This window comes from Phyllostomus hastatus, unplaced genomic scaffold (genome assembly GCF_019186645.2).
Source record: "Phyllostomus hastatus isolate PE091 unplaced genomic scaffold, TTU_PhHast_1.1 phas_scaffold_555, whole genome shotgun sequence".
Taxonomy (NCBI): Eukaryota; Metazoa; Chordata; class Mammalia; order Chiroptera; family Phyllostomidae; genus Phyllostomus; species Phyllostomus hastatus.
In genome coordinates this window covers 7296578-7320877 of record NW_025334036.1, presented here as the reverse complement: position 1 = coordinate 7320877, position 24300 = coordinate 7296578, and the positions used below count along the sequence as shown (strand labels likewise).

At 41.6% G+C, this 24300-nt stretch overlaps 1 protein-coding gene across 5 annotated transcripts in view; it reads right to left on the bottom strand.

The window, feature by feature from the left end:
* Positions 1–24300, bottom strand: part of MCTP2 (multiple C2 and transmembrane domain containing 2) — a 138860-nt gene that overhangs the window by 6236 nt on the left and 108324 nt on the right. For all 5 annotated transcript variants that reach the window (XM_045824916.1, XM_045824918.1, XM_045824919.1 and 2 more), the window contains 4 exons: positions 19481–19603; positions 16815–16856; positions 6719–6828; positions 2096–2205 (listed from right to left, as the gene is read on the bottom strand). In XM_045824916.1, the coding sequence (XP_045680872.1) occupies positions 2096–2205; positions 6719–6828; positions 16815–16856; positions 19481–19603 (385 nt within the window). The remainder of the gene's footprint in view (positions 1–2095; positions 2206–6718; positions 6829–16814; positions 16857–19480; positions 19604–24300) is intronic.

Genomic DNA, 24300 nt, shown 5'->3' with positions numbered 1-24300 from the left:
CAAGTGGCAACAGGGCATCCTGGACCCTCCTTGCTCATCTTTAAGGGGCAAGGAGCTAGGAATAACGCTGGGCCCCCGTCTTGACTTTCCCATGCATTAGTTGTGTGTCTTCAGACAGATCCCTGGACTTCCCCATGCCTCAGAGTTCTAGTATTAAATTTTGAATAATAAAGACCAGACCTCCACAGTGTCCTCGCTTGATGGGAGAATCACCTCCCGACAGCCCAAGCAAGAGGATTCTGTCGTCTGAAACTCCACCACAACAGAGGCGGGTACCCTCACTACTACAGGTGGCAATAAGCCAAGAAAACAAAAAAGGCATTAATAGAGGGGGGTCTTAACCCTATGCGGCATGTGATCACACATCCAAAGTTCTAGGTTTTTAACCTAAACAATACAGACAGACAGAAGGCATGTCTGCTGTGAATTTTTATTCATTTATTTTTTTAGCCAAAAAAAAAGTCACTGGAATCCAAATACCAAGGGATACCATTTGGGAAAGACACTATCATTTAACGGTCTCAGAACACAGATAGAATAGATCAGTGGAGTGGAATGAGCCTGCCAGTGAGACACTAAGAGATCACTTGGAGAAAGTCAGGGAGAGGAGAAATTGCATGGCTGCTCTGCACATGTGGGGAATACGTGTTATATGTAATTCTGAATTATAACACTGTTTTCAGATATCAGTATTTATAAGGGGGGCAAAAGTAAGTTTCCAGTCTCACTGTGACACTGAGTTAATAAAACTATGGTAATCATCCTAACTTGCATGTCTTTTCCCATACAACTGTAGGCCTACGTTTGCCCGCCCCTCTCTGAGTGACTGGCACGTAGCCCTGACTGCAGTATATTGGTGGGGGTGGGGATGGGGGTGGAAGGGCTTTGCTTGCTCCTGTATCAGATCCTGAGTGAGTGCCTTCCATGTACGAGGTAGTGTGCTATCAAACAAAGTTGAGTAAGTCATGGTTCTCCTCCTGCACAAAACAGAGAAGGAATGGACTGTGCTCTTCTAAATCATTCTGCTTCTGAAATGTTGTGGGTTCTTCTATTTCCCTATGACTTTGCCCCTTTCTCACTTTCTAGGTTTGGCTTCCTTTGACATTGGGATTCTACCTTTATGAGTTCTCTTTTAGGAAGGCTGTAGGTTTATCCTGCCTTTGCAGGGGACTCTTAGCTTTTGCTTAAAGATGAGGGCACCTCATCAAGATTTCTTATATCGGAAACCTCTCTGAACATCTTAATAGGGAAGATCTCTAACATTGACAATGACTGAGAACTTAGTGGCAGTCACAGGAGCCAAGCAATGGAAAATCAGGACAGACACAGAAAGGTGGATGGTGTCTCCAACAATTCATTTCCTGCGATGCACCCCCCTTCTATCAACCCGAGCCCACCCAGCGAGTCACACACATTCATAGAGCTGCTCGTATTTTATCCAACAGCTAGCTGGCGTAGTAAATCAAGTCGTGAAAGTTATTTCAAGTTCGCCATTTTTACCTCTACTTTTTTAAAGCAGCTAACCTGTGTACACCATTTCCCCTGGTAACGGCTTCCTCTCCTTTCTGGCCCTGCATAAGTAAGTCACTGAGAGCCCTTCTCTTGCACCCACTGCTTCTGGATTCAAGTATTGGGTTGCATTAATTTTTCCTTCAGAAGACATGAAGTGTCAGGAGCCACCGGGTTACTCTGACATAATGTAAAGAGCAAGTACAGGTGTTTGCTTGTTGTTTGGATAAGAGTGTATCCTGAAAGTTCCTGGACCATAACGATGTATTATTTAAGAGGCTTTATGGCCATGAAAGCTGAAGGGAAGTCACATGCACAATCCCATTTTTATTTGATCGCAGCAGGTATCAAATAAAAAAGCCTGATTGCTATTTTATGCAACAGGCTTTTCAATAGCTATGCAGATCCTTCACACAGGGGGGTTCTGCAGGGAGGTTCTGGAAGTTGGGGTTCCCTACATGCTTCCTTTAATCTCCTATTTAATTGCCAATAGGAGCACATTTAAAGTTTACAGTCACACTTTAAAGAGGAGTCACTGGTTCTTACCGGGAATTGATTGCCAGCAAAAGGGCCGTGCCAAACTTACCCCAGATTAAAATGATGTACCGAAGTGGGATGAAGTACAACGTGATGGTAGCAACCGCCAGCATCAGACAGGCCAGGAAGGAAAGGAACGGGACCGTCCAGTTAAACGTGCTGTAGACAAACCACATCAGCGTCACTCCCTCTGACACGTGAATGGTGACACAGATTCATTCTGTCCCATGTATTTCTTAGTTACACAAATGAAAACGGTCTATTGGAAAAGTTGCTTTGGAAACCTGGAGATGCAAGACTTCCCAGATGATCGGGCACTGCAAAAACATTCTTCCGGAGAAGGTCCCCAGACCAACTGCCACTGAACCTGCTGGAAGTGACAGTTCCGAAGACAGACCTTGGCTCTCAAAAGTGATTACAGACTGCAATATTGTCATCCTGGCTCCATGCATGGCGATCTTCAAAACTAAGGGTTATTTAGGTCACTTCGAGGTCAATATTTCTCTCGGCATGTGGCTGCCAGTACATATTTAGGAAGGGGAGGATATTACTATAGTGCTTCAGTGCTTTTGTGTTTTCTCATAACATATCTGGAAATCCCAGACTCATTTACAACAGAAGCTACATAGTGCCCTGACATGGGCCATGGAGCCTTTGGCTATAAACAATTACAGAGTAAATGTAGGTGAAGCTATCACACATGCTCACAGGACTGCTGGACAGTACACTGTATAGCAATACCCCTGACACTCAAAAGCTTACTAGACTCTCTCTGCCTTTATCACAGAGTATTCTGTAGTTACTTAGCACTTCTACAAAACACCCGAGGTTCAAGAGCCTGGCCAATCAAAGCTTTCCATCCTGAAATCAAATAATTTCTTAAACGTTTGCATAGATTTCCCCAATTTTCCTGACTGGGGAGCTCCCTAAATTCTAAGGGGGGAAACCCTGATTTGGGTAGTAATGAGACAAATGAGCCAAACCTTCCAATTAGTGAAAAAAATTAATGAATTCCTTTCACTCATTCGACCACTGGGGTTCACTAGCATGTCTTCTAAATATCATTTTCAAAATTTCAAAACACTATAAAGAGGACACGGCCACATCTGGTGAGGTGGGTACAATTTCATTGTCTAGTCTTACTCCTCACGGAACTGGCTGCCCCACTATTTGATCCTTGTGTTAATAGTATCGCTGTTTTCCTCATTTTCCAGGCTTGAAGGAATGAAGTCCTTTCACCCTCCTGCCCACAGAAACAGAGACAACTGGATTTATAATTCTGTAGAATGTACATTGCTTTTCTGCCGTGTACAAGCCTGGTTTTCACACTAACTTGTGACTTCTCTCCTCACAAGTGGCCTCTGGCCCCCTCCCTGGTTTTTCTGCCTTTATTCTGGATCCCTTTCAACATGGTCCCTCTTAGGTTAAACCTAAGACACCTGGACTTATCATGCCCAGATCCTCTTCATTCAAAATGCACTTAGCCTGCCTTTTCATCTTCTTTACTCATGTTCCTTACATCATGTACTAACCAGAAAAGTTCCAGTTCCTAAGGATATACCTTTGAAGCCTTATTCTGGACCATTTGTAGGGGTGACTTCCCTGCCCTAGGTCCACCTTAACATAACCATCTCCTCCGTGGAGCTCTCCCTACTGGCTCAACAATGCAATGGTCTGAACCACCAGTCCACAGAGACAGGACATATAAATCACTCTTCTGACATCCTGCCTGCTGCCTGGGATAATACAGAGGCAACATGGTGATTCACATTTTAGCCTGATATATCTGTACCTTTGAAATATGTATAATATTAGAGTCTATAGAAAAAAATAGTTTATTCCATATAAATGCAGTACCAATGGGGTCCACTCCATCGTAACAGAGAAGCCTTGCCCTTGGGGTTTTACATAAGTCTATTTATTTGCTAGTTGCCAATAGTTGGGTAAAAGTTTTCCTGGTCCTTAAGCGCTGAATCACAATGGAATTCCAACAGAGTTACACATGCCATCCCACTTGAATGCCCAGCAGCAACACGAAGGTCACTGTAATAATGAATGGCCAGAGAATCAATAGGAGCTGAGCCTTCCTGTGCTGCAGCTGGGGCAGAACAGTGCCCTGTTCATGGCTGAAAATACGTCTCAGACATGGCCACCGCAGCTGCGCAGGGCGCAGCCGGCACTCAAAAGCACTGTGGAGTGGCGGGGGTGGGGGGGCTGTTTAAATCACTCTGCCCTCTTCTCCCATCAGACACATTTCCTTGATCATTATCAAGTACACAACAGCCACATTTGTCTGTTACAGGCTTTCAGGCATGAGGACAGTTTTACCAAAGACACGGGCTTCCTTCCTTGGTCTTGCCCCCACTCCATAGCCTCTCATCCTCCTCACAGCCAATACGTCCCTCACTCCATTTTTTTTCCATTGGCTTTTTCAATCCACTCAAGTTCCTGAATGGCCAGCCTCACCTCCAGGCCTGCCACAGCCATGGCCTATGGCACAGATGTGCTAAATCCCTCCGTCTCCCTGTGTCTAGCAGACTCTTGGGCTTTGAGCTTAGCACAATGGTCCGTACCTACTGAAGGCCCCATTCCTCAATCCTGTACCCAGATACCCCTTCCCAGCCTCAGAAAAGCTGATAAATTGTCACTTCGTCAGAACTGCCCTCTTCTGGGATGGTCAGACCTCCCCCCGCATCCTGTCTTACCTCTATCTAGCATCAGTGCTCCTGAATTCTACTCGTTTTATTAGTTATTCTCCCTCAGTGGAAAACAGATCCCTGGAGTGTAATGACATTACAGTGCAGTAGTGAGGAGGCCAGGTTCAAATCCAAGCTCCATGGCTAGTAGCTGTGTAACCCTGGGCTACATGGTTAATTACTCTGTAAAATGGGGATGTTAAGAATCCTTAATGCATAGGGGCATTGGAATCACTTAATCTAGTTCCTTTAGGTAACTCCCGAAAGAAGTTGCTATGAGCAGAGGGCTTACAACAGCGGAAGGCACATGTTATCAGTTGGTGTCGCTCTGACTATTGTTACGGATTCAACTCTCATTCTTACACCAAGTCAGTGTCTGAAACTCAGTAACTGATGGTTGATGAGTGAATGAATGAAGAATTATAATCCACCCTCCTCATTCCACTATTTTCTACTGTCACTTAGGTTTTGGTTAAACAGTTTTTAAGATAAATTCAGGAATCATTTGTCTATATATATCAAACGGAGGAATAAAGCAGATTGACATATAGAAGCAAAAGTTCTACTGTTTAATTTTTCTTCTCCTATGACAGTGATAAAGGGAGTAACAATTCCCTTTATCAAATTCCCTTTACAAAGGTAAACTCACTAAGTTTCTGTAAAGATGGTTTTTAACCTATTTTTTAAACAAAAGAAACAATGTTTACTCTGACAATAATAAATGGGTAGGCAAGGGTACTTTCATTTGATAAGGATCTGAGAAAGAAGATCAGTATCCCAAGAAAGTTTCATATTAAATATTTATGTGTCCTGATACTAATGATCATTTACCAATTTCTCTGCATTTTAATAAGGCAAAACTTTCAGTAGGCTTTTAGCACTATTTTTTCTCTCCTTTACCCAAATGCAATCTCTAAACATCATCTCCTTTACTTAAAAAACATAGATTGACTAATAAGATTTTTTTAAAAGGTACTAATTAATATTTAGAAAGAAAAACATGGCTGATACAATTCTTCTGGATTTAAAGGGGGAAAAATAAGTTTACGATTCAAAAAAAATTTAAAAACTAATCTATTCATTGGTACCAAGTGAAGACCAAGTTATGCAGAGTTCAATAATGTATAAAAAACAAGCAAAAAAAAAAAATAATGAACACAAATCATAGGAGAGTCTTTCTCAATTGGGACTCCTTTATAGAAATTAGCCCCATGCTCTAAGGTAGGGAAGGGCAAGCTATGGGCTAGATTTGATTCAAATCTATCCCGCCACCTGCATTTACAAATAAAGTTTTATTGGAACACATATTAAACCCATTCATTTACGTATCAACTGTGACTGCTTTTACCCAGAAACAACAGAGCTGTGCAGTCACAGAGCTGAGTAGTTGTGACAAAGACCATGTGGCCCACAAAGCCAGAAATACCAATACTTATTCTCTCTGGCTGTTTACAGAGAACGTCTGTTGACCTCTGTCCTGAGGCCTCACATACTTGATAGATTAACTTCACATCTTTGCATCTATGATGCTGCTGCTAGTGAGGTAGCATTACTTGAAGAATTGAGAAAACATTTCACTCAAGGCATGACTGGTCTGTGGGTCAGATATTTTTTTAAAAGGCTCCTTTAAAGCATATTTGCTTTTCCTTTTATTTGTGAATAGGATCATCTATTTTTTAAAATCTAGTTCATCACCTAATCCAGGATATTTTTGAGAGTGAGAGGGAGCACTAAGAATAATTATGCTGGGACAACTGGTGGAGAGCGGGCCATCTGGTCACCCCTGTCTGAGGGACTTGCCCAACTGTGAGACTGACAAACCCAGGGAGCAAACCAACCAAATTGAACGGGGTGTGCCTGACACCATCGCTTTTGGTTTAGGCCTTTGTATTTTCTGATCTCGCCCCTCCCACCCGCACTCATCCTTGTGAATGGAAGCGCTAATTCAAACACCACGATGCAAACGTAGAACTTACTTTTTAATTCTTTCTCCAAAAGAAGCTATTTCCTCCAAGATGTTTTGAACGGTGGAAACAATGTCCTGTACCATATAGATTCTTTCGATTAAGCCCTTTTTCTCGGATTCCTAAGAAACATGAAAGGAAAATGTAACTCAGTGACTGTATTGTTGTTGTCCCACTCCAGAAATTAGTTCACTGTGGTATAAGAGCATGGTTATTATCAACAGAGCGACTCTAAGAGATGTCATAGTTTTCACGACATATGTATCTATTGACTCCCCCCAAATCCCTGCCTCCTCATTCAGAGGCAACCACTCTTCGTGTGGGAGCCTCCCATGCCATCAGGATGCATGGAAGCCCCATAGAACCAAGAGCTTCATTTCCCTGTGGGGGCAGATGCTTCTGCCAGAGGACTTTGCAGTTCCTTCTGTTTGGCTGCCCCTGACTTCCTCTTGGTCTTCACAAGGTCATCTGCCAGCTCACCTTCCCCTGGCCCCTCCATCACAGTACTTCTGAAATGCTTCCAGCAGGTAACAACATGGCATATTGGCTATTCAGATGCTGCGGGTTCTTAATACTGTGGCTTCTTAGCCAAATGCTGCTGTATTTTTAATCATGTTTTAAATCCACTGCAGGCCTGATGGCCATTTCAGTCATCCTCTTGGCAACCACCTCAGAAACAGAGCAAGGGGACAGGCTGCAAAGTCACCGGATACTGCACTGCTGAGGACCGCATCCCACCCAGCAGATTTCTGTGGAGGATGCCCAACAATTGATTACTTTTCCCTTCATGGAATTGGAAGCAAATATAAGTCCATCCCCTCAGCCTGCAATTCTTCATGTGAAATGGAATTCAGCTTTCTAAAAATATTATCTGTACTTTACTTATGGAAAAACTTAAACGTGCCTTATCATGTTAAGTAGTGAATACTGGAGGAAAGTATGTTTCCTCCAGAGTGGAATTTTTTACACTGTTTCTAATATTTGATACGATATTCTATCTTATGAAAGCCACTGCTTCCAGGATTCACCAAGTGCCTGCTCCATTCTTGCTAAGCTGGGCCATTGTACTTGCTATATCTAATGTATCACATCTAAACCCTCCGATAACTCTGACAAAACTTTTTTCCCCCTATCTAGAATCTCACTTGGGTTAAAATTGGACTAAATTACTGAGCAAAAGTGTCTAAATTTAAAAGACGATTTCTCTAATATCCTTCTGTGCTCCAAAAGAAAAAAATCATTCTCATCTTGTACTCTCCATTCCCTCGAACTGGACCCGTGGATGGAGAGACAAAGAACCTGCCACCCTATGTGGGGATTGTGGGTCAAAGCACCAATACAGGAGAAATGTCAAAAGCACAGAGTCCTCCCTGCCTCCGCCCTTGTTTGTGAAGCTACTTGGCTGCAATAGACCCAAGAGAGGGATACAGTATAGAGTGGACCCCCGGTACCCCCTGCTTCAGTGAAGTATGCTCAGATGGTTTGAATAACTTCCTTCCATCTGGTCTGTCATCCTTTATCCAACCATTCAGCACGGAAGGAAAAGTCAGCCTCACTGTTTCCTCTTGCAACATCAAACTGCCAAGACATTTTTACTTTCCCACCCTAATTTTTCCCTTACTCTCGTTAACTCCAATTCTTTAGGCAGTTTGCAGTATAGATTGAATTGGCTACCTGAGTGACCCTGCTCGTGCTCAGCAATCCACCAACCTCTGTGGATGGGCACAATGGTGAACACCCATCTCTGCTGGCCACATCACTGTTCCTGTTTATAAAGGGGGATTGAAAGCATCGGGGAGTTAGACCCAAAGGGCAAAAGTGGCTTCCTCTTCTCAGCAGCAGCAGAGTTGAGGTCAAAACAATTTTTTGGACAATGCCTCAAATTTCCATGTGGCTCCATTACATAAAAATTTCCTATTTCAGTTGACGGATTTTATTTTTTTCCCTGAGAAAACACCCAAATGCTGATGTTGTGGTTGTAAAGAAAGTATGGGTTAGTACACCAACATAATAAATGATTCTCATGATATCCTTTTCCTTTTTCAAGAATTCGGTGATGGGAGGAAATACACACACACACACACACACACACACACACACACACACACACACACGGTGAGAGGCCCCAACTGCATAGGCTAAATTACCAGGCTATGGAGTCAGAGATACCTGGGTTCAGCCAAGCTCTCCTTGCTCCAGGGTCATGGCAATTCCTTACCCTCTCTGAGTCACAATTTTGTTATTTAGAGAAGGGAGATCATAAGGAGCCTTTAAAGAATTAAGTATCATGTCATCTATAAAGCACTTGGTATACTCTAGGGGCTTCACACACATAAGTTCCTTCCAGGTCAAGAATGCAAAGAGACAAAGGGATGGATAACCAATGTTTGGTCTAGTCCAGACAATACTGGGGGTGACTGAGGTTTCCAAAGCAATGATCTTGCAGGACAAGCCTATGCACGTTGCCCTGTGCTATGTGAGATTATCTCGCAGCTCTCTCTGCAACACGCTGGCTTTATTTACACATTTCAGATGGAACCAGGGAATGTGGTGGTAACATAGTTTAGCAAACACAACATTGCATCTGCTGCTGCCGCCGAATTCCCTAGGAGGAGGACCAGTGATTCATTCAGAAAGACAGAACTGCTGCAACATGGGTTTAAGTTCTTCCTTAACAGGAGAGGCTTCCAATTATTCAAGGGAAAAGAGTGATAAAAACAGTGATAACCACTGATGGGATTAAACAAACAATACAATTGTGGCTAACAACATATTTCTAGATGTTGAGAAAGAATGGATTTTACCTGGTAGAGATTGGAAAACACAATTTAGGGTCTACTTTATAAGCCAAGCCTGGACCACCGCATAATGGAAGAGAGGAAAGCATGGGACTTTTCAGATGCAGAATTCAAATTTTCTAATGTTCCTCTGTCTTGTATATACTTTAAAGAAAGAATGGCACTCATTTTAAGAAGAATAATGACGACTCCAACTCTGTAACCTAAACAGGTATATTATATAAGGCAAGATCACTATTTTTTCTTTGTCCATTAGTTTCTAAAATGTCAAAAAGAAAAAAAAATGAGTCCTCCGGCTAGGTTTTGGAAGCAGTTGACTTAAGAACAAATAATGTACATATGTTGTAACAGAACTGTTCTTTCTTTAAAAACAGAAATGAAATCAAGAAGCCAATATTTCCTTCTTCAAGGCCCTGTGGCCTTCTCTGTCTCCAGTGAATATAGGATGTGGTCCAATAAACTAGTTTCATGCCTCTGGGGGGGAGTTAACACCATCACAATGAATTTACAACTAAGAATTAATTATATAATCACTATGAGACTTTAAATCTTTTCTACCTGTTCTAAGAAAAATGCTCCTTTCTCTTTAACTACCTAACTAAAACCAGAAACACAGTCCAGAAAACTGACCATACACGCTTAAAAATTGAGTAGTGTTTGTCAGAGGACACACAGGGTTCCCCAAGGGCATCGATGCAACATTTCTACCTCAAGACCTTCCTAGTAATTTCAGCCATCCAGAGCAAAGATGTAAGAATATAACTTCAGACTGCGATTGGGAGGATGTTTGGTCTGTGTCATCCCACTGAATATTAAAAAGCCTGCAATTTGAAAACTGGGAAAAAACCATAAACATCAGAAATAGACTGAGTGGCATTTAGCGTGAAAAAAAATGCTCTCAACATCTGTCATAACAAAGAACAAGAAGCGATGTTTCAAAATCGTTCCCTGGGAATCCTGGCTTATTGTACTGGGAACAATCTTTAAGGCTTCTTCCCAGGAGATGGGCTGTATGTGCAGAGGGACAGGGGGACACAATGTGAAGTCCACACAGTGAAGTCCAAGGCCATTACCATGAGGGAAAGAAAACCAGGACTCTTTTAGGAGAGTACTTTCTATCTCCAGCAGCACTTTTGCCTTGGGAAATGAACATAAAACAGACGGTTTGGATTTTGAATCAGTATCACTTCTAAGTGGTCTTAAACTGCTCTCCCTGGCTGTTCATTATGTACAGCACTTCCACTCTGACAGGTATTTACCAACACGTGTTTTGGGCTTCCGCATTTTATGAAAAGTTCCTGCAAGCCCAATGACAGATGCCATGCCTGCGACCACCAGGCAGGCAGGGCTGATGGTTTTCTCTAACAGTAACCATTGTGGGTAAACACGCAGGGAGCTGGAATTGCAGACTGAGCCCTTTAGTTTTCTTTGAGGTGAGGGAGTGAGGAGGGTGGGAGGAAAAATATTTATGTAACCAAATAAAGCAACAAGTAATTCTTATTACCCTGAGACTAGGCTCAAACATAGACTCCTCTGGCATTTTTGATTCAGCCACCCACTTCATCTCCACTGCCCAACACAATGTACGAACCTTGATAAAAATAGCAATCACACCACACTCGGATTATTTACTTGGAGCACCTTGCTTATAGTTGCAATCTTTGCACCTACAGAGGCTCTCATACAGAGAAAACACTCCATAATGTGTAATAATGCAGACAATTGAACCAATAAATTAACGATATGCCTCTTCCATAACAATGCGGCATGATCAAAAAATAAATGTGATTTACGTCAGAAGACCTGAATTTCAGTCTTGCTACCTACCATCCTATCCAGTCCATTTCTCTTAATTTGGGTTTGTTCATTTATAGATGGGGAAATAAAAGCCAATGTAATGGTTTATTTTTAGTACTGAATGAGCTGAAACACTTAAAAACAGCTTGGAAATTGTAAGCACTCTACAAATATTAATATTTTGAAATCTAATTATATTGAACTAAGTCTTACTCCAAGTGATCATTTTAAATGATTACTTTTGTGTCCTTTATTACTTACAGTAAGTTATCACTTGTCCCTTGAGTGAGGACAAAGTGGTGCCCCCTACCTTTCTATTAATTATATTGTAAATTACCTATCAGTTATCTTCTAAACTCATTGGGTAATTGGGACTTAGCACAAACCACACTGAAACAAGGGCCTTTACTAGGAAAAACAAGAGGAAGAGCTACTGTCCTCAGAAAAACAATGAAACTGAGCTACAGTGTCCAATGCATTCTATATTAGCATGATGTCAAAATTTCAGGCAATGGGAGGATGAATGTCTAGATGCCTTATACTCTATAACATCAGAGCCTCTGACTGTATTCTGTTAATGCACAGTAGCTAATAGAAGGATAGATAATCCATCTAATTCACAGTCTGGTGCGTTCATATTTCACAATATTTGGGAGTAATAGAAGTATAATCCTCACAGTAGAAATCTCGAAGTAAATCCACAAGTACTAGAACTACTGAGCCTGATAGTAAGTAGGATGACTAATGCTTCAAAAGGTCAGATTAATAACATTTCTGGATTCCTTCTAGAGGTAATGAAGCCAAAGCATTTCTAAGGATGGAGAGTTCATGTTTAACAGGGAAATTGGAGCTAGTCGGTCTGTCAGAGAAAAGACGGCAGGAAGTAGGGAAGCCAATCCCTTCTCGTCCAAACGTGCATAAACCGATCATTAGGAATTGGCTGGAATCCATTTTAATATTAAAGTCTCGACACTAAGATGGTATGGTAGAAACGTTAGCAATTAAATTACTTCATCACTAAAATTCATATTAAATCAAATTAAAAGCAGTTAAATCAGAAGGGCCATTTACTCTATTCCCCTGAAAATTATCCATAAGCAGGTCCTCCACAATATGCCCTGGACACAGTTTGCATAGGCTCTAAAATGTGTGTGAATGTATTTGATTATTGCAAATCTTTCAAGGACATCCTTTGACTTTTTACTTACTTAAAAATACCATACCTTACCATCTTAATGTACCACCATTCAGTCAATAGTTAAAAGAAAAAAATCACTAATCAAACTAACTTCCTCTGTTTGGGGTATTCTTAAGTCACAATGGAATCCTAAGTAAAACTACTCTCACTACTGGATTGTGAGGAGACTTCCTCCAAGAAGGAGGGTCTTCCCTGGCTGAGATACTACAGATCATCTTCTCTCTCCGAAACAAGAAAACACAGGGCGTGAGAGGCATGATGGGCCTACCGAACCCACCCAAAGGACTACGCAGGTTAACCTACAGCAGGAATTCCTTCTGAATTCATATGCCTCATGCTCCTTTCTCTAGAAGACTCTGCCTGGGTAGTGAGGAGTGGATGAATCAGTTTGGAGGATGAAAATTATTTTAAACACTAAAACTGATGGTTTAAAGAGTACTTAAATTTTAACGATGATATCCTAACTTGTGAAAAGAAGATACAGTGTAATATTTATTTGCATCCTTTCATTATAAAATGTCGCACCACTGATCAACAAAGTGTACTGGATGCTCCTTATTTTCTTAAAGGAAAACATATCTATCAGTTTTTCACCCATAATTAACATAAAAGGTAATTTTCTCCCCCTAAACACTGTAAGGCACTGTAAATTTTTTGATCATCCCCCTAAAACACAGATCACTCAAGTCCTTTTCTGACAGCTGAGCTAAAAACAAAACAACACACAATGCAAGCATCATGGTGTAGGTTCTTTATGACAGCAATAAACGGGACTTTTTAAAATTATTATTACATGTGCTTATGATTTCTCCTTCCTAATGTTAATAGTAAATGCTGAAATACTCTATGTAAGTAATTATTGGGCTAGAAAAAGAAACTTGAATGCAAGTATTTATACTTTCCACAATGAAAACAAGATATTAGTGCTTCGCATGACCTTTCCTAAGTATGGAATACAGCATTTTACACAATAGCTTCTTGGTTCGTGCTTCAGTTACTGACCTTTACTGTGTAGAAAATTAATGCAATTTTCATTGTAACCCATCCGTACAAATAAGGTCCACAAGGAAGAATTCCACATATGGAATCTAATACACATAGAAATGTCAGCTGATTGCTTTTGGCCGAACTTTGTCATTATCTGTGTTCTGGGGTTCCTAGCAAACTCTACTTGTAACAAGCAATTCTTGTGTGGCCCATCAGGTATAAGAAATGAAAAAAAAATTTCCCTCTCTTCCAAGTTTAGTTTGTACATTTAGTTCCCTAAAAGCCAAAGAACTGGTTACCTGCAAGTCCTCTGTTGTAACCAAAAGCCCAGAAAAGAAAGGAAGGTGAAATTGGGGAGTCTCATTTGGTTTCCGATACAGGTTGCTACCATGAACTTTGAACAATGAGAAGGGAGCAAGAGGCTACTGTTATGTCATTCTACAACAATCCCTGTTCCAGACAATAAAAGGATGACAGACCCCAGACTGGGTCCTGGTCTGTGCCTCGCAGACAGGCAGAATATGGGAAAGCGTCCACCTCCCGAGAAAGGGGTGCCAAGGGGCCCGGCGCCCTTTCATCTCCGAAGTTGTCTGGGATGGTATGTGGTGGGAAGGGGCGCTGGCAATTAAGGAGTGTCACTTTCAAGATGGATAGTTTGGAGAGAAAGGAGTTCCCTCTCTCCTTCTGGCTTGGAAGGAAACGACTGTGTGTTTATAATTTGTAAACAGTTCCTGTCTTGCTGGGTGTGTTACACTTCCCAGAAGCAGGGTCTGTCATGTCTAACACGCAACAGAAGCCAGAAGGCCGTGTGGGTAAGCCCTGCAATGCCACGCACCGAGGAGGGTGGTGGCCTGGGGCCTGTGTGTGTAGGTCTCTGACCAGCAGGCTGCTGTGCATGGAGAATTGTGATATGGATGTGAATGACAAATGCTCTGGAAGTCTTGATATTGAAAATTCCCCTAATTACACATCTTTTTAAGAAGGGAGAGTGAAAAGATAACTGTGCAGTTCACCAGACTCCCCTAACAGTGGAAGGGCTGTGTTAAGCAGAAGAGGCATAAATAGAAGTCCACTTTGCATTTTAGACTTATTCCTCTTACAGGGGCGTCCGACCTTTTGGCATCTCTGGGCCGCACTGGAAAAAGAAGAGTTGTCTTGGTCCACACATTAAATACACAAACACTAATGAAAACTGACGAGCAAAAAGAAGGTTTTAAGTAAATTTACGATTTTGTTTCGGGCCGCATTCATAGCCATCCTGGACGGCATGTGGCCCACAGGCTGTGGGTTGGATACCCCTGCTGGAAGATTTCACAGAAATATAAAATCGAGCAAGCAAAACAGACATGGCCACACTGTGGCTATTAAGGGCTTTGTGAAAACACTACACTCAAAGTACCTCAAGAACAACATTGCCCTGGAGGAAGAGGGGAAGAGTCCTAGGACCAAGGTCCTCAGTGTGGGACGGGCTGCCACAGCTGCCTTGTGCAGGGCCTGCTTGGATGAATGTAATAGCTCCAAGGCTCATCCAAGTCCATGCTGTGGTTCCAACTTGCTCATCCTTGCCTCCCAGGGAGGGAGACTCTGAGACACCTCCGTGGAAGGGTCGACCTTGACAACCACCGATCTAGAGGCCAGGACTTGAACTGGTTCACTGCCAGTGTCCTCAGCACCGCCTTTCCATTCCCTGCCTTCTTGTTGGATGCTCTCCTATATCAGATGCACCCAAGTCACACGGTCACCCTGATCTCTAAAGGGCAGTTGATTATCGCATCCAATGGGTGGCTCATTTCAAAAGGGTTGGCCAAATAGAGAGAAATCTTCCTCCCTGCCAAGGCGTCATTAATAAAATTTACAATTTTTCCCAGTATGGGTTTAAAATAACCTCATTAAGACCGTGTTGCCTTTGGTAAAACACCCCATCATGCCCTTTAGCTTGGCTATACCTACTTCTAATGTTTAAGGAGTAACATCACTCAGAAGCTGTGCACACCGATTCATCAAAAAGAAAGTTGCAACTGTGTGACCTTTGTTCTGTAAAAGGGCAGTTCACTAAATATATATATATATTATATTATATTATTTTGCCATGGATGATCATTTTAATACAACAACTAAGATTTACTTCATAATCCTCTCATTTTGCTACAAATGGGCAAAACCATCTGGCTCTCTTGATTAATTTTAAGGCTCTTTGTGTTGTGGAGCTGGTGTTTTTTAAATTCATTTCTATTTCCTGGGCATTTTATATTTGAGACTAGCTCATAAGATTCCCCCTTTGCCCCTTTTCTCCCCGTTGAGCACCCCATCTACTGCCGCCAGGTGCCCTGTGTACCGGCAGGTTCTGGGGGACTGGGAGTCCATTAAGCTAGTGGCGTCGCGTTCGGCATTTCCCTTTTTTCATTTTATTCCAGAAGGTTTGTCTGAAAGCATAATGACAACGAAAGCTGCAGATTTGAGAGAGTCTCCCAAGAGAAGGAAAAGGACAGATGTACACAGACATAGAGCTGCGAACGTTGCCAGCAACAGCTGGGGAAGTGACAGGCTCCGACGTGGGTGACCACCCCGCCGAGCGCAGACAGGAACCGCGAGGAGGAGCGATCTCACTGGGTTTCCTTGTGACTTCCCAGGCTGTCTTCCGTCTACCTGTCCTACGGGGGGAGAAGGCGAGCCTTCGTGCGCAGCCAATGACAGGCCTCCTGCAGGTACGCGTTTTATACTATAGCAGTGACTCCTTACATTTTGCCCCTTTTATCTTCATTTTTTAAAAAATGAATGAAAAAAATGAATGAAAATACTATTGTAGTGACTCCTTACATTTTTCCCCTTTTATCTTCATTTTTTAAAAAATGAATGAAAAAAATGAATGAAAATACTATTGCAGTGACTCCTTACATTTTGCCCCTTTTCATCTTCATTTTTAAAAGAATGAATGAAAAAAAAGAATGAAAATATATCTTAAAAAGATACTTTTGTTAATTACAAAAATATTAATATACTGGTCACTCTATAGTACCAAAAAAAAAAGCATTTTGACTCAACCTGGAAAAGAGTTACCATATTTTTTCAGACAATAAGACGCAACCCCCCCCTCCAAATTTGGGAGAAATAATGGTTGTTAATGTTGCTGTTGAGTTCTGTTTACATTTACATTGGTGAAATATTATGTTATTTATGTTATTAAATATTTTATATTTTTTTGCTTCAAAAATTCTTTTCCTATGTTCCTCCTCTAAAACCTAGGTACGTCTTATGGTCTGAAAAATATGATGTCTGCTGAAAACATTAATGTCCCAGCCTTTTGTGTCTCTTTCTTTGGTACACTCACCTTGTCATCTTCATCCTCCTCATCATCTATGTCTGTGCTATCCTGAAAGGAAGACCCACAATTTGTTAATAAAACATCACCCGAAATTCCCAAATGCAAACTAAACTTGTTCACATTTCATAATTTTTTACATAATTTAAGCACTAGTATTTTTAAACTACAATATTTCAAAAATACTCTTTAAAATGACACTTTTAGAGTCCAAGGCCACTGTGGCAAAAGTATAAACAATATGCACAATCTTTATAAAACTTGACTATCAATAAAGCTATTAGGCGAGTGCCCTTTGGAGGCATCCAGCTTTAAAAATGTGTTGCCGAGTAGTACTTTCTGTAAATAGTTTTGTTCTTATTCTGACAAATGAACCAACTGCTACGTTAAGCCTGAAAATACCATACTCCGTTTGTGCTGGGCTCATTGTTATAATGATTTCTCTTTTCCTTTGGGGCCATTACTGAAACATTAGACAGTAGAAAATCCATTAGTCTGAATATAATCAATCTCAAGAATAAGTCACAGGTTTCTTTACGGCATTGTTGTTTTCCCTGGGCTTGGGCTTGAGGGGAAAGCAGGTGAGGGAAGGAAACGAGGGTCTGATGTGGACCGAAGGGTGCCTGGCTTTGGTTCAGGGGTCGCAGGTCCAGCTGTGACACAAATAGGTTGGTTCGGATTCGTTTTAAAATCTTGTCTATCTACTAAGTAAATTTCAATCATGTCACTCAGTATTTAAAAGCTAACACCTGTTGGTTCATATTCAAATGCATTTGGTAGCTTGCAAAGAATGCTGGGTATTAGAACACCAGGGCCCAGTTCAGCTTGAACACTTATCTTCCTACTTAACCTTGCAAAGGTCAAGCATGCTGTTTCGATGTCATTGTTCCCATGAAAAAATATTTGTCAATGTTATGCTCTTAGGAGGGAGAAATGCCAAAGTATCCAGAGAGTACTCTGCTATACTCCATTAAAACCACTGAGCAGCACCCTCCCCATGAACTTGAACTAGCATGTTGTGTGACACTCACTGATGCTGGAGAGTTAACCTATTCACCATTGGAGCAAGCAGTGTTCATGACAAGTGGATAAAAGCAAATATAATGAAAAGATTTTATAGGAGAAAAAACACTGTAATTAGGCCTTCAAAGACTTTGGCTTGACATGGTCTTGGGCTTCAGACACTGTTCCAGCACTTTTTGCTGTGTAACTTTGGGCAAATCACTTTGGCACTCTGGGCCTTAGTTTCATTAAGCATAAAATGAAAATAGTAATTCACGCCTCCATCATGGCTGTGTTATCAAGATTCATTAGGTAATGAGTTTAAAAATGTTTTACAAATTAAAAGTTGTTATACACACATATATATTAGACTCATGTACCCAGGTATATGTTTATATACACTATGTATAAAAATACACATACACATGCTATAAATATACACATCATATACATAGCTAGAAAAAAACCTGAAAGTTGTAAAATGTTAGTTGACAGCATTTTTATTATAAATATTTCTCAGTAAAAATTTCCCTCATCTGTACCTCTGTGAAATTTAGTTCTTAAAAGAACCTGTAATTTAAAGTTATTTATTTATCAGATGATTCTAACATCTTTAGGCCCTTTATTATTGATACATATCCATGCCTGCTCCATTAAACAATCCAAAATCAAACAGAATAGAATTTGAATTCACTTGAGGTTTTACTCCCTGCCAAAACACTCATTTCCCTACTTCCCCTATATCCCAAAGGATACCAGAAGTATTCCTTTACTATCCATAATTTCAGGGATGATTTTTGTAAAATCACGAGAACACTATAAGGGAAAATATGTGAAGACAGTCACCTTTTGAGTCTAGAAAAACCCCATGGGAAGCTGATCTGGGGTCAGGTCTCAAAATCTTAGATTTCTATTGAAAAACTGGAGTCTTGAATCTGGAATGCCAAGAGTATACCATAAAGCATGCCCGTAAATGAGTTCCTGCTCTCCTGGGGCAGGAAAGGGTCTCTGAGCTGGGAGAAGATGTCTGGGGGAGAAGATGTACAGAAGAAGGAAAGTAGGGGGAGGCTGGGTGTCTTTGACAAGAGGCCTTTTGCTGAACCTTCTTTCAACACCGTGGGAAGTGTGAGAATCACAACAAAAACCTGGGCACTCAACAATAGTGGGGTGCCTACCCACCCCCGCTCAGGTATGCCTGGGAGTTGGCAAGCCTCCAAGAATCCCCTGAGCCTCAGGCCAGAGGTGAATACTGCATGGGGTGCCTGGGCGGAGAGACCTCAGGCAGCCTCCCAGATGCTCTGTGTCCCCTGAAGGGGCTCAGAGAGCCACCAAAGGCTGTTTCTCCAGTGGCTGAGACTGTTCTTCACCGTAATCTACCCGAGCACCAGGTGTGCACAGGGCCATGTGCTACTGGCATGGAAGGATGACCGAGAACCAGAGGGCTCTCCCCATTCTGAGGAAGTAGGCTGAGACTCAAGAACACAAGGCGCTAGAGAAGGAAGACCACAGACGCCACCTAATATAAGATCTCTACTACAACACGGGCGCATGTGCGGGGTGCCTCCTTGAGCCTCAAACCAAGTGGACTTGGGCCATGATTGGGTGGTGTCATACTATTGGTAACACTTTTTTTTTTCTAATTAAACATCAAAATCACCGGAACCTTTGCTCACCTGACAGTCCTGGATGCTGCCGCCCTTCCCTTTCACGGGTTTGATGAAATTATAGACAAACAGCAGCAGCAACGCCATGGGGATCATGTACAGTTCAAAGTTCCAGACGGTGACCAAAAACACCTGATTGGAAGACAAGACAGAATCACTGCTTGAGAAGACAGTATGGAGATGATCTTATATTCCTACTCATCGACTTCAGGAAAATAAACCCAAGACTCCCTCTGCAGCCTCTTTTAGAAACAGTTACAAACAGGTTATCGCACACACATACACACATGCAATGATTAACCCAGCTTTGGAACTTGTAGAATGAGGACGAAATGGATTGGCCACTCACCCTCTGACATGGACAGATAAAGGAGCCCCATACCTGGAAACCTCATTACCCTACCAGCCCTCTTCACTTTCTTGCTCCTAGATTTATAGTACCAAAAAGGAGGTAAAGTAATATGCAAGCATCCAAGGTCTCCAAGAGGCAGGCCACAGACTAAATTTTGCCACCAGTAAGATTTACTTCAACTGAAAAAAAAAGGATAACTTTTAAAATTAGCTGCCAATATCTAAAAATCCAAATATTTCAGATAAAAAAATTAAGACTTCCAAAGTCCCTTTAAAAATCTTAAAATTTTCCAATTTTGAGGCTGGATGGCTCCAAGCAAATCATGGGCTAGAATGGTCTACATGAGAGAAAGCATGCATTTCGCCTGCCCAGTTTCTATCAGCCTTTGAATCTGTGACCCCTGCCATAAATAGGACAAGCAAGAGCTTGGGTTTGGGCCCGTGTCTATTGCCCCAGTGGTCACAGGAGACAAGAATGCAAATAAGACAGGGCCCCACCTCAAGGAACACACTACTTAGTGAAGCGAACAATCAAAGAACACACGGTAATTATTTCACAAGGCAGGCGTGAAATCTTGGGCAAATTATTTCAAGGCTTAAGTCTTACTTTCTTGTCCAAATTGCAAGTAGTTCGGAAGATGAAATAGGATAACTTGTGGTTATCAGATATCAATACATAATAAGGACTAAAAAAGGTCATTCTTACAATTTATCAAGTCAGAAGAGGCCAATTATTGCATCTTAAATATTGAAATTTCCTTTCCAAAAGCAGTGTTATTTTACTGATTACTAAAAAATTTTTCTGCCACTTAAAAACTTGTAGCTATTACATATTTATTGTTTATTTTTGGTTTCTATTATAAGTTAATAATTTATCTCACTATATTTTTCAAATGGGTAATTGCTGGCCTATAAAAGCAAATAATTTGTATACATTATTTTTTTTTACTTTTTGACTGAATTTTCTTATTGTTTCAAATAACTCTTTCATTCTTTTGGGGTTTCTGAGTCACATAATCCACATAATCTGCTTCTGTTTCCTCTTTTCTAATATCTGCGACTTGCTTTTTTATCCTTAATTTTATTTCTAACAAGGCAATGTTAAATAAAACCGTTGAGAGGGATATTGTCTAATTCCTGAATGTAACTATTATGCTTCTAGTGCCCATTTGGAATACACACATCCTTTCTTACTAGTAAGAAAGCGTAATAAGACACCAAGTTCAATGGCATGGCTATTTCCCCAAACACCTTGAGATCTGAATAACTCTCAGAAGCCTAATTAAACAAACAAACAAACAAACAAACAAAAACCTTGGTCAAGTTCTATCACTTGATATATGGTTTCTTCAACTAATCTGAGAATAGGATACAATTTCTTTTATCACACATATTGGCCTGTGAAACACTGCTAACTTCACTTCCATTTCAGAATGTGAGCCTCAACCCCTCCCCGCCCACGGGGACACACCCAAATGCCCACAGGGGTCAGGCAGGTCAAAGGTAAAGCAGCACAAGAAGTGAGGAGTCAGCGCCACCATCCTGCTCCTTAAAGCAGGTGAATGACTGTCCAAGTGCAACAGACACTGATGTAAGCATGAAGAAAACCACGTGGAAGATCAGGTTGGTTCGGTCTCTACTTCCCCAGTTATTTCTGTAGAAAAGCGATCAGGCTGTTCTCTCCTTCAGTGAGCAGGCATTTGCTCGGTTATCGGGTTATCGCTTTGATTGGCCTGGTGCTGGCGAGGGGCGGTGCTTAGGTTAGACTGACAGTTCAGCAGGAGAAAGGAAGTACAACCCATGTGTGATGGCGGCAAAATTTTAAAAGGCTTCACATACCTGGAGAGAGTAAAACATTCAATGGGGCTGGATCCTGAAGGGGTGGGGATGAAAACGAGGGTGGGGAACTACACAGGAGTGGGCTGGGAAAGACCTGTAAGTCTCAGTGACCAGTGGAAGACATAATTGTAAACTAACTGGGAAGTCATAATGGATTTCTAAACAGAGAAACAGTAGGGTTAGATGTTTGGCTAGATAATTCTGGTCGCTAAGTGCCCCTTAATTATGGGCGTGGGGTAAAGCAATGAGAAACTAAGATGCATTTTAAGAAGAAACTGCAACAGCCCAGAAGAGCGAGCAAGACCACTTTTGTCTGGGAGGCTATGGGCTGTGTTACAGGAAAGGGAGCTTTTTGTTGGTTCTTCAAACGTGTTGGATTTTGATTAACTGTGGGGAGCTGTGTAGAGAAACGCCATGGGTTTTTGTTACGTTGCCAAGTGGGATTGAGTTTACAGGTGGAGTTAAGGTTGCTGAGAGTCGGATTGTCGTGGGTTATCTGGTTAAATCCAATGTGATCACAAGAGTCCTTAACAGTGAAAGACAGAGGCGGAAAAACAAAGTCAGGAAAAGCTCTGAGGGCAGGAGCAAGGGCAGAGTGAGAATGCAGCAGCGTGCCCTCGCTGGAGGGGAGGACGGAGGGAAGGGCCAGGAGCCAAGGAATGTGGGCAGCGTCCAACAGCTGGCAAAGGAGAGGAAACAGATTCTCCGGAACTGCCAGAATGAAACAGCCCTCCCGACACCTGCCTCTTGGTTCGGTGAGACCTGGGGTGGACCCCTGACCTCCGGAACTGTGAGATAATATATTGGTTTGGTCTTAAGCCACTTACTTGCATGGCAGTTTGTTACAGTGGCAACAGAAAGCTAATAAAGGAGTATCATGGAAAATGGGTGAACTCACGTAGGAAAATTATGAAGGATCCAGACTCCAGTGAGAAAGAGGTGAGGGGATATACAGGCATCAGTCGTGGATGACAGGCCTTGGCAAACCTCAACTCAGATCAGGCCCAGAACTGCAATGCCTGTTCCCGTCTTAACCCACACTTTTCCTTCCTTCCTCCAGTAAAAAAAAAAAAAAAACATCATATTTCAACCTGCTCCCCTAAGTGATGTTCTGGTTGCCAAGATATATAGTTTTCACACTGTCTGTTTTCTTGAGATCCGGGTGCATAGAAACAGCATTTTGGGTGTTTATTTGGCATTGTCTTGGACCATTCTACATGACACAGAATGACCTGGTTGGTTCACGGGGGTGGGGGGTAGGGGGTGGGTCAAACTGGGTGCTTTCTCTTATTTCTTAGAGACAAAACTCCACCCACACATTCTAGTTCTGTGTGGGAATGACCCAACTGATAACTTACTCCCAGTGCTTTTGCAGAAAGACATTCACTTTTATTGTGCTCTGTGGCTATTTAAATAAACAAGGTATATAATTTTCAAACTGCTACTTTCACAATAACACTATAGTGAACATTTCCATGAAGAATATAGCTGACCACATTCTGATTTTAGAAAAAGTCTATACAGAAGAAGTCCATAGAGTCCTAATATTAAACATAGAGTCTTTTAGACTATATTCTTCTAGACACCTAGTTTTTGTTGACTTTTGAGTGTCCTATAGGATTTTTATTTAAAAAAAAAAACAGAAAAAAATGCTTCTAACCTGTATTTGTATACAAGGTTCTTACCAAATACATAATCTTTATTCTCTTTTTCATAGGAAACATGTATGAAAATCCCATGGCTTGCATCATGCAACTGGCCACACGCTACTTTACATGTTTGATGACTTCATGTAAATGGAGAAAATCAGATGCTCATCCACAGCCCAATGAAAACCCCATACCACTCACCAAGGCGGAACAGCCAGCTTAAAAAGTAGAAAAGCTCTGAACGAAGTGAAAGAAGGCATCTAATATGCTGAAACTACTGGCTTTTCCCCTTAAAATGATCATCATTTCAGGTCCAGAACCAGACAATAAATTTCTCATTATGCGTTTTTGCAAAAGCTGGTAATTGAGCAGTTGAAAGTCTGATTTGGGTAAATACATCTTTCAAAGCCATCAGCAAACTCTCTGCTCTGATTAGAGGAAGTGAGAAAAGAATCCTCACACACTTATTTATTCCCCATAAAGCTGGGTATCTCGAAGAGGTCAAGAAAAAAAATTGCATTAAATGTACCGATAAGTGTCTCACTCATTTCCGAAGTATAATTGTCGGCGCGGTGGGCACCCTCCGTGTAAGAAGTCCAACGGGGCTCTAATTGTACTCTAAGTGGACAAAGCGTTCTCTCTGAGCGTTCTCTGACTTTGGCCACATGAGCATCAGGCCGCAATTGCGACTAAAAGCTTCAACTTAACACTTAGGACTCACTCCTTCGTGTTCGTAGAAAGATTGGATCAGAATGAATACAGCAAAAGTGCTCTGGGTAATAAAGCAAGTGTATCTAATTAGCATTAGTGCAGTAACAGAATAAAGCAGTTCACTGTATTAAGTTACTCCACTTACAGCTTTATTTCTGGCACTAAAAGACGCAGGGTGGCAATAAGTTCACATTAAGTCTGCAATAGCTCTGTACATATTCAATGTGCTTGAAACCGACGAAGGTGCTTTAATTCGGGAACCCTCCAGGAGCGATTACT